Raw genomic sequence first — 9,256 nt, 5'->3', positions numbered from 1 at the left:
CCCCCCCCCCCCCCCCCCCCCCACAGTATTGACAGCGTTCCCGGAGGGTGTTGGGCTGCGGGTGCGGGAGAGAAATTCCAGAGACCCGATGTCCGGTCTCCCGCCCCCAGCAAACGGGCCAGGCACTAATTTTCAGGTTCGACCCCCGGCCCTGTTCCGGTCTCCGCACGATCAAAGCCGCTGGTTGTCGTCAGGAGGAGGTCGATTTAATCGTAACCCCTGACCGTCCAAACTCTTAAGTGACACGGGCGGAATGAATAAGCTCGGAGGTTATAAATCCACCAGGGACAAGGCCGGGTTGAACGACGAGAGTGAGCGACAGAAATTATTCCATTTCAAGGGATTCCTGGGCAGGCGGGCCTGTAACCAGGCCAACCGCTGTCCTTGACAACGCCGGCCAACCGCGTGCCCATTCCAAACCATACCCGCGCCAACCCACTCGCCACGGCAACCATTGTCGTGTCCCCCCCACCACCACCATCCCCCAACCCGGGCCGCAGCAGGGAGTCACCTAGAAAGCAGAAAGCTCCGTGGAGCGAGGCAGGCTCGAGGAAGCCCGTCTGGTTGAGGAAGGCGTAGACGGTCTTGACCCCGGGCAAGCGGCCGCCGCAGCGGTCCCGCGGGGTGACAATGGGGTAGCGAACGCTGCCGTCGGACAGCCAGCCCGGGGTGCAGTGGTCCAGGCCCTCGCTCCAGGCCGCGTACAGCTCCCCCGGCCGAGCCAGCCGCGTCCCCTGCTCCTCGCACAGCCGCGTGGCCTCCTCGAAGTCCAGGGCGTCCGAGTCGCTGGCGAAGATGGTGCCTGGGGAGGGGAAAGACGGGGGTTTAACATCGCCAGCCCGGCGGCAACCGGCGAGGTAGGCCCGAGCCCACTGCTGTAAACAGCAGGAAGACACGGCAGACAGTCTTCACACAACTGGGTCCCAAACAGCAAAGTGATAATGACCAGGTGGCAGCCTCAGTACTGACCCTCCCACAGTGCGGCACTCCCTCAGTACTGACCCTCCCACAGTGCGGCACTCCCTCAGTACTGACCCTCCCACAGTGCGGCGCTCCCTCAGCACTGACCCTCTGACAGTGCGGCACTCCCTCAGCACTGACCCTCTGACAGTGCGGCACTCCCTCAGTACTGACACTCGCACAGTGCGGCGCTCCCTCAGTACTGACCTTCCCACAGTGCGGCACTCCCTCAGTACTGACCCTCTGACAGTGCGCACTCCCTCAGTACTGACCCTCCCACAGTGCGGCGCTCCCTCAGTACTGACCCTCCCACAGTGCAGCACTCCCTCAGTACTGACCCTTCCGCAGTGCGGCACTCCCTCAGTACTGACCCTCCCACAGTGCGGCGCTCCCTCAGTACTGACCCTCCGAAAGTGCGGCGCTCCCTCAGTACTGACCCTCTGACAGTGCAGCACTCCCTCAGTACTGACCCTCTGACAGTGCGGCACTCCCTCAGTACTGACCCTCCCACAGTGCGGTGCTCCCTCAGTACTGACCCTCTGACAGTGCGGCGCTCCCTCAGTACTGACCCTCCCACAGTGCGGCACTCCCTCAGTACTGACCCTCTCACAGTGCGGCACTCCCTCAGTACTGACCCTCCGAAAGTGCGGCGCTCCCTCAGTACTGACCCTCTGACAGTGCAGCACTCCCTCAGTACTGACCCTCTGACAGTGCGGCACTCCCTCAGTACTGACCCTCCCACAGTGCGGTGCTCCCTCAGGACTGACCCTCTGACAGTGCGGCGCTCCCTCAGTACTGACCCTCCCACAGTGCGGCACTCCCTCAGTACTGACCCTCTCACAGTGCGGCACTCCCTCAGTACTGACCCTCCCACAGTGCGGCACTCCCTCAGTACTGACGCTCTGACAGGGCGGCGCTCCCTCAGCACTGACCCTCTGACAGTGCGGCGCTCCCTCAGTACTGACCCTCTGACAGTGCGGCGCTCCCTCAGCACTGACCCTCTGACAGTGCGGCACTCCCTCAGTACTGACCCTCCCACAGTGCGGTGCTCCCTCAGTACTGACCCTCTGACAGTGCGGCGCTCCCTCAGTACTGACCCTCCCACAGTGCAGCACTCCCTCAGTACTGACCCTTCCGCAGTGCGGCACTCCATCAGTACTGACCCTCCCACAGTGCGGCGCTCCCTCAGTACTGACCCTCCGAAAGTGCGGCGCTCCCTCAGTACTGACCCTCTGACAGTGCAGCACTCCCTCAGTACTGACCCTCTGACAGTGCAGCACTCCCTCAGTACTGACCCTCCGAAAGTGCGGCGCTCCCTCAGTACTGACCCTCTGACAGTGCGGCACACCCACAGTACTGACCCTCCCACAGTGCGGCGCACCCTCAGTACTGACCCTCTGACAGTGCGGCACTCCCTCAGTACTGACCCTCCCACAGTGCGGCACTCCCTCAGTACTGACCCTCTGACAGGGCGGCGCTCCCTCAGTACTGACCCTCTGACAGTGCGGCACTCCCTCAGTACTGACCCTCCCACAGTGCGGCGCTCCCTCAGTACTGATCCTCTGACAGTGCGGCGCTCCCTCAGTACTGACCCTCCCACAGTGCGGCGCTCCCTCAGTACTGACCCTCTGACAGTGCGGCACTCCCTCAGTACTGACCCTCCCACAGTGCGGCGCTCCCTCAGTACTGACCCTCCCACAGTGCGGCGCTCCCTCAGTACTGACCCTCTGACAGTGCGGCACTCCGTCAGTACTGACCCTCTGACAGTGCGGTGCTCCCTCAGTACTGACCCTCCCACAGTGCGGCGCTCCCTCAGTACTGACCCTCTGACAGTGCTGTGCTCCCTCAGTACTGACCCTCCCACAGTGCGGCGCTCCCTCAGTACTGACCCTCCCACAAAGCGGCGCTCCCTCAGTACTGACCCTCTGACAGTGCGGCGCTCCCTCAGTACTGACCCTCTGAAAGTGCGGCACTCCCTCAGTACTGACCCTCTGACAGTGCGGCACTCCCTCAGTACTGACCCTCCCACAGTGCGGAGCTCACTCAGTACTGACCCTCCCACAGTGATGAGCTCCCTCAGTACTGACCCTCCCACAGTGCGGCACTCCCTCAGTACTGACCCTCGGACAGTGCGGCACTCCCTCAGTACTGACCCTCTGACAGTGATGCGCTCCCTCAGTACTGACCCTCCCGCAGTGCGGCACTCCCTCAGTACTGACCCTCTGACAGTGCGGCGCTCCCTCAGTACTGACCCTCTGACAGTGCGGCGCTCCCTCAGTACTGACCCTCCCACAGTGCGGTGCTCCCTCAGTACTGACCCTCTGACAGTGATGCGCTCCCTCAGTACTGACCCTCCCACAGTGCGGCACTCCCTCAGTACTGACCCTCGGACAGTGCAGCACTCCCTCAGTACTGACCCTCTGACAGTGCGGCGCTCCCTCAGTACTGACCCTCCCACAGTGCGGTGCTCCCTCAGTACTGACCCTCTGACAGTGATGCGCTCCAACAGTACTGACCCTCCCACAGTGCGGCACTCCCTCAGTACTGACCCTCTCACAGTGCGGCACTCCCTCAGTACTGACCCTCCCACTGTGCGGCGCTCCCTCAGTACTGACCCTCCGACAGTGCGGCACTCCCTCAGTACTGACCCTCCCACAGTGCGGCACTCCCTCAGTACTGACCCTCGGACAGTGCGGCACTCCCTCAGTACTGACCCTCCCACAGTGCGGCGCTCCCTCAGTACTGACCCTCCCACACTGCGGCACGCCCTCAGTACTGACCCTCCCACAGTGCGGCACTCCCTCAGTGCTGACCGTCTGACAGTGCGGCACTCCCTCAGTACTGACCCTCCCACAGTGCGGCACTCCCTCAGTACTGACCCTCTGACAGTGCGGAGCTCCCTCAGTACTGACCCTCTGACAGTGCGGCGCTCCCTCAGTACTGACCCTCCCACAGTGTGGCACTCCCTCAGTACTGACCCTCTGACAGTGCGGCACTCCCTCAGTACTGACCCTCTGACAGTGCGGCACTCCCTCAGTACTGACCCTCTGACAGTGCGGCACTCCCTCAGTACTGACCCTCTGGCAGTGCGGCACTCCCTCAGTACTGACCCTCCCACAGTGCGGAGCTCCCTCAGTACTGACCCTCTGACAGTGCGGAGCTCCCTCAGTACTGACCCTCTGACAGTGCGGCGCTCCCTCAGTACTGACCCTCCCACAGTGTGGCACTCCCTCAGTACTGACCCTCTGACAGTGCGGCACTCCCTCAGTACTGACCCTCTGACAGTGCGGCACTCCCTCAGTACTGACCCTCCCACAGTGCGGCACTCCCTCAGTACTGACCCTCCCACAGTGCGGCACTCCCTCAGTACTGACCCTCCCACAGTGCGGCACTCCCTCAGTGCTGACCCTCTGACAGTGCGGCACTCCCTCAGTACTGACCCTCCCACAGTGCGGCACTCCCTCAGTACTGACCCTCTGACAGTGCGGAGCTCCCTCAGTACTGACCCTCTGACAGTGCGGAGCTCCCTCAGTACTGACCCTCTGACAGTGCGGCGCTCCCTCAGTACTGACCCTCCCACAGTGCGGCACTTCCTCAGTACTGACCCTCTGACAGTGCGGCGCTCCCTCAGCACTAACCCTCTGACAGTGCGGCGCTTCCTCAGTACTGACCCTCCCACAGTGCGGCGCTCCCTCAGTACTGACCCTCCCACAGTGCGGCACTACCTCAGTACTGACCCTCTGACAGTGCGGCACTCCCTCAGTACTGACCCTCTGACAGTGCGGCACTCCCTCAGTACTGACCCTCTCACAGTGCGGCACTCCCTCAGTACTGACCCTCTGACAGTGCGGCACTCCCTCAGTACTGACCCTCTGACAGTGCGGCTTTCCCTCAGTACTAACCCTCCCACAGTGCGGCACTCCCTCAGTACTGACCCTCCCACAGTGCGGCGCTCCCTCAGTACTGACCCTCTGGCAGTGCGGCGCTCCCTCAGTACTGACCCTCCCACAGTGCGGAACTCCCTCAGTACTGACCATCCCACAGTGCGGCACTCCCTCAGTACTGACCCTCCCACAGTGCGGCGCTCCCTCAGTACTGACCCTCTGGTAGTGCGGCGCTCCCTCAGTACTGACCCTCTCACAGTGCGGCACTCCCTCAGTACTGACCCTCTGACAGTGCGGCACTCCCTCAGTACTGACCCTCTGACAGTGCGGCTTTCCCTCAGTACTGACCCTCCCACAGTGCGGCACTCCCTCAGTACTGACCCTACCACAGTGCGGCGCTCCCTCAGTACTGACCCTCTGACAGTGCGGCGCTCTCTCAGTACTGACCCTCTGACAGTGCGGCACTCCCTCAGTAACTGACCCTCTGACAGTGCGGCACTCCCTCAGTACTGACCCTCCCACAGTGCGGAGCTCCCTCAGTACTGACCCTCCCAACAGTGCGGTGCACCCTCAGTACTGACCCTCTCGCAGTGCGGAGCTCCCTCAGTACTGACCCTCCCACAGTGCGGAGCTCCCTCAGCTTTCCCTCAGTACTGACCCTCCCACAGTGCGGCACTCCCTCAGTACTGACCCTACCACAGTGCGGCGCTCCCTCAGTACTGACCCTCTCACAGTGCGGAGCTCCCTCAGTACTGACCCTCCCAACAGTGCGGTGCACCCTCAGTACTGACCCTCTCGCAGTGCGGAGCTCCCTCAGTGCTGACCCTCCCACAGTGCGGAGCTCCCTCAGTACTGACCCTCCCACAGTGCGGCGCTCACTTAGTACTGACCCTCCAACAGTGCGGCGCTCCCTCAGTACTGACCCTCTGACAGTGCGGCGCTCCCTCAGCACTGACCCTCCCACCGTGCGGAGGTCCCTCAGTACTGACCCTCCGACAGTGCAGCGCTCCCTCAGTACTGACCCTCCCACAGTGCGGTGCTCCCTCAGTACGGACCCTCTGACAGTGCGGCGCTCCCTCAGTACTGACACTCCCACAGTGCGGCGCTCCCTCAGTACTGACCCTCTGACACAGCGGCACTCCCTCAGTACTGACCCTCCCACAGTTCTGTGCTCCCTCAGTACTGACACTCCCACAGTGCAGCGCACCCTCAGTACTGACCCTCCCACAGTGCGGCGCACCCTCAGTACTGACCCTCCCACAGTGCGGCGCTCCCTCAGTACTGACCCTCTGACAGTGCGGTGCTCCCTCAGTACTGACCCTCTGACAGTGCGGCACTCCCTCAGTACTGACCCTCCCACAGTGCAGCGCACCCTCAGTACTGACCCTCTGACAGTGCGGTGCTCCCTCAGTACTGACCCTCTGACAGTGCGGCACTCCCTCAGTACTGACACTCCCACAGTGCAGCGCACCCTCAGTACTGACACTCCCACAGTGCGGCGCTCCCTCAGTACTGACCCTCCCAGAGTGCAGCGCTCCCTCAGCACTGACCCTCCCACAGTGCGGCACTCCCTCAGTACTGATCCTCGGACAGTGCGGCACTCCCTCAGTACTGACCCTCTGACAGTGATGCGCTCCCTCAGTACTGACCCTCCCGCAGTGCGGCACTCCCTCAGTACTGACCCTCTGACAGTGCGGCGCTCCCTCAGTACTGACCCTCTGACAGTGCGGCGCTCCCTCAGTACTGACCCTCCACAGTGCGGTGCTCCATCAGTACTGACCCTCTGACAGTGATGCGCTCCCTCAGTACTGACCCTCCCACAGTGCGGCACTCCCTCAGTACTGACCCTCGGACAGTGCGGCACTCCCTCAGTACTGACCCTCTGACAGTGCGGCGCTCCCTCAGTACTGACCCTCCCACAGTGCGGTGCTCCCTCAGTACTGACCCTCTGACAGTGATGCGCTCCAACAGTACTGACCCTCCCACAGTGCGGCACTCCCTCAGTACTGACCCTCTCACAGTGCGGCACTCCCTCAGTACTGACCCTCCCACTGTGCGGCGCTCCCTCAGTACTGACCCTCCGACAGTGCGGCACTCCCTCAGTACTGACCCTCCCACAGTGCGGCACTCCCTCAGTACTGACCCTCGGACAGTGCGGCACTCCCTCAGTACTGACCCTCCCACAGTGCGGCGCTCCCTCAGTACTGACCCTCCCACACTGCGGCACTCCCTCAGTACTGACCCTCCCACAGTGCGGCACTCCCTCAGTGCTGACCGTCTGACAGTGCGGCACTCCCTCAGTACTGACCCTCCCACAGTGCGGCACTCCCTCAGTACTGACCCTCTGACAGTACGGAGCTCCCTCAGTACTGACCCTCTGACAGTGCGGCGCTCCCTCAGTACTGACCCTCCCACAGTGTGGCACTCCCTCAGTACTGACCCTCTGACAGTGCGGCACTCCCTCATTACTGACCCTCTGACAGTGCGGCACTCCCTCAGTACTGACCCTCTGACAGTGCGGCACTCCCTCAGTACTGACCCTCCCACAGTGCGGCACTCCCTCAGTACTGACCCTCCCACAGTGCGGCACTCCCTCAGTGCTGACCCTCTGACAGTGCGGCACTCCCTCAGTACTGACCCTCTCACAGTGCGGCACTCCCTCAGTACTGACCCTCTGACAGTGCGGAGCTCCCTCAGTACTGACCCTCTGATTGTGCGGCGCACCCTCAGTACTGACACTCCCACAGTGCGGCGCTCCCTCAGTACTGACCCTCCCAGAGTGCAGCGCTCCCTCAGCACTGACCATCCCACAGTGCGGCACTCCCTCAGTACTGACCCTCCCACAGTGCGGCACTCCCTCAGTACTGACCCTCCCACAGTGCGGCACTCCCTCAGTACTGACCCTCTCACAGGTTCGGTGCACCCTCAGTACTGACCCTCCCACAGTGCGGCACTCCCTCAGTACTGACCCTCCGACAGTGCGGCGCTCCCTCAGTACTGACCCTCTGACAGTGCGGCACTCCCTCAGTACTGACCCTCTGACAGTGCGGAGCTCCCTCAGTACTGACCCTCTGACAGTGCGGCGCTCCCTCAGTGCTGACACTCCCACAGTGCAGCACTCCCTTAGTACTGACCCTCTGACAGTGCGGCGCTCCCTCAGTACTGACCCTCTGACAGGGCGGCACTCCCTCAGTATTGACCATCCGACAGTGCAGCGCTCCCTCAGTCCTGACCCTCTGACAGTGCGGCGCTCCCTCAGTACTGACCCTCTGACAGGGCGGCACTCCCTCAGTATTGACCATCCGACAGTGCAGCGTTCCCTCAGTACTGACCCTCTGACAGTGCGGCGCTCCCTCAGTACTGACACTCCCACAGTGCGGCGCTCCCTCAGTACTGACCCTCTGACACTGCGGCACTCCCTCAGTACTGACCCTCCCACAGTGCTGTGCTCCCTCAGTACTGACACTCCCACAGTGCAGCGCTCCCTCATACTGACACTCCCACAGTGCGGCGCACCCTCAGTACTGACCCTCCCACAGTGCGGTGCTCCCTCAGTACTGACCCTCCCACAGTGTGGCGCTCCCTTAGTACTGACACTCCCACAGTGCGGCGCTCCCTCAGTACTGACCGTCCCACCGTGTGGCGCTCCCTCATTACTGACCCTCCCACAGTGCGGCGCTCCCTCAGTACTGACCCTCTCACAGGTTCGGAGCACCCTCAGTACTGACCCTCCCACAGTGCGGCACTCCCTTAGTACTGACCCTCTCTCAGTGCAGCGCTCCCTCAGTACTGACCCTCTGACAGTGTGGCACTCCCTCAGTACTCACCTTCCGACAGTGCGGCGCTCGCTCAGTACTTACCCTCCCACAGTGCGGCGCTCCCTCAGTACTGACGCTCCCACAGTGCGGTGCTCCCTCAGTAATGACCCTCCCACAGTGCGACACTCCCTCAGTACTGACCCTCTCACAGTGCGGCGGTGCCTCAGCACTGACCCTCCCTCAGTGCGGCGCTCCCTCAGCACTGACCCTCCCACAGTGCGGAGCTCACTCAGTACTGACCCTCCCACAGTGCGGAGCTCGCTCAGTACTGACCCTCTAACAGTGCGGTGCTCCCTCAGTACTGACCCTCTGACAGTGCAGCACTCCCTCAGTACTGACCCTCTGACAGTGCGGCGCTCCCTCAGTACTGACCCTCCTACAGTGCGGCACTCCCTCAGTACTGACCCTCCCACAGTGCGGAGCTCACTCAGTACTGACCCTCCCACAGTGCGGAGCTCGCTCAGTACTGACCCTCTGACAGTGCGGCACTCCCTCAGCACTGACCCTCCCACAGTGCGGAGCTCACTCAGTACTGACCCTCCCACAGTGCGGAGCTCGCTCAGTACTGACCCTCTGACAGTGCGGTGCTCCCTC

The 9,256-nt window shown here is 62.6% G+C and overlaps 2 protein-coding genes across 2 annotated transcripts in view; one reads left to right on the top strand and one right to left on the bottom strand.

Moving 5' to 3' along the window:
- LOC140402849 (NAD(P)H-hydrate epimerase-like) overlaps positions 1 to 9,256 on the top strand; it is a 923,606-nt gene that overhangs the window by 327,145 nt on the left and 587,205 nt on the right. The gene's annotated exons all lie outside the window — the stretch shown is intronic.
- Positions 1 to 9,256, bottom strand: part of LOC140402853 (brevican core protein-like) — a 68,699-nt gene that overhangs the window by 886 nt on the left and 58,557 nt on the right. Inside the window, exon 6 of the mRNA XM_072490478.1 lies at positions 512 to 802. Within this exon, the coding sequence (XP_072346579.1) occupies positions 512 to 802 (291 nt within the window). The remainder of the gene's footprint in view (positions 1 to 511; positions 803 to 9,256) is intronic.

Source organism: Scyliorhinus torazame, chromosome 26 (assembly GCF_047496885.1).
Source record: "Scyliorhinus torazame isolate Kashiwa2021f chromosome 26, sScyTor2.1, whole genome shotgun sequence".
Taxonomy (NCBI): domain Eukaryota; kingdom Metazoa; phylum Chordata; class Chondrichthyes; order Carcharhiniformes; family Scyliorhinidae; genus Scyliorhinus; species Scyliorhinus torazame.
This window is presented reverse-complemented; position numbering and strand designations above follow the sequence as displayed.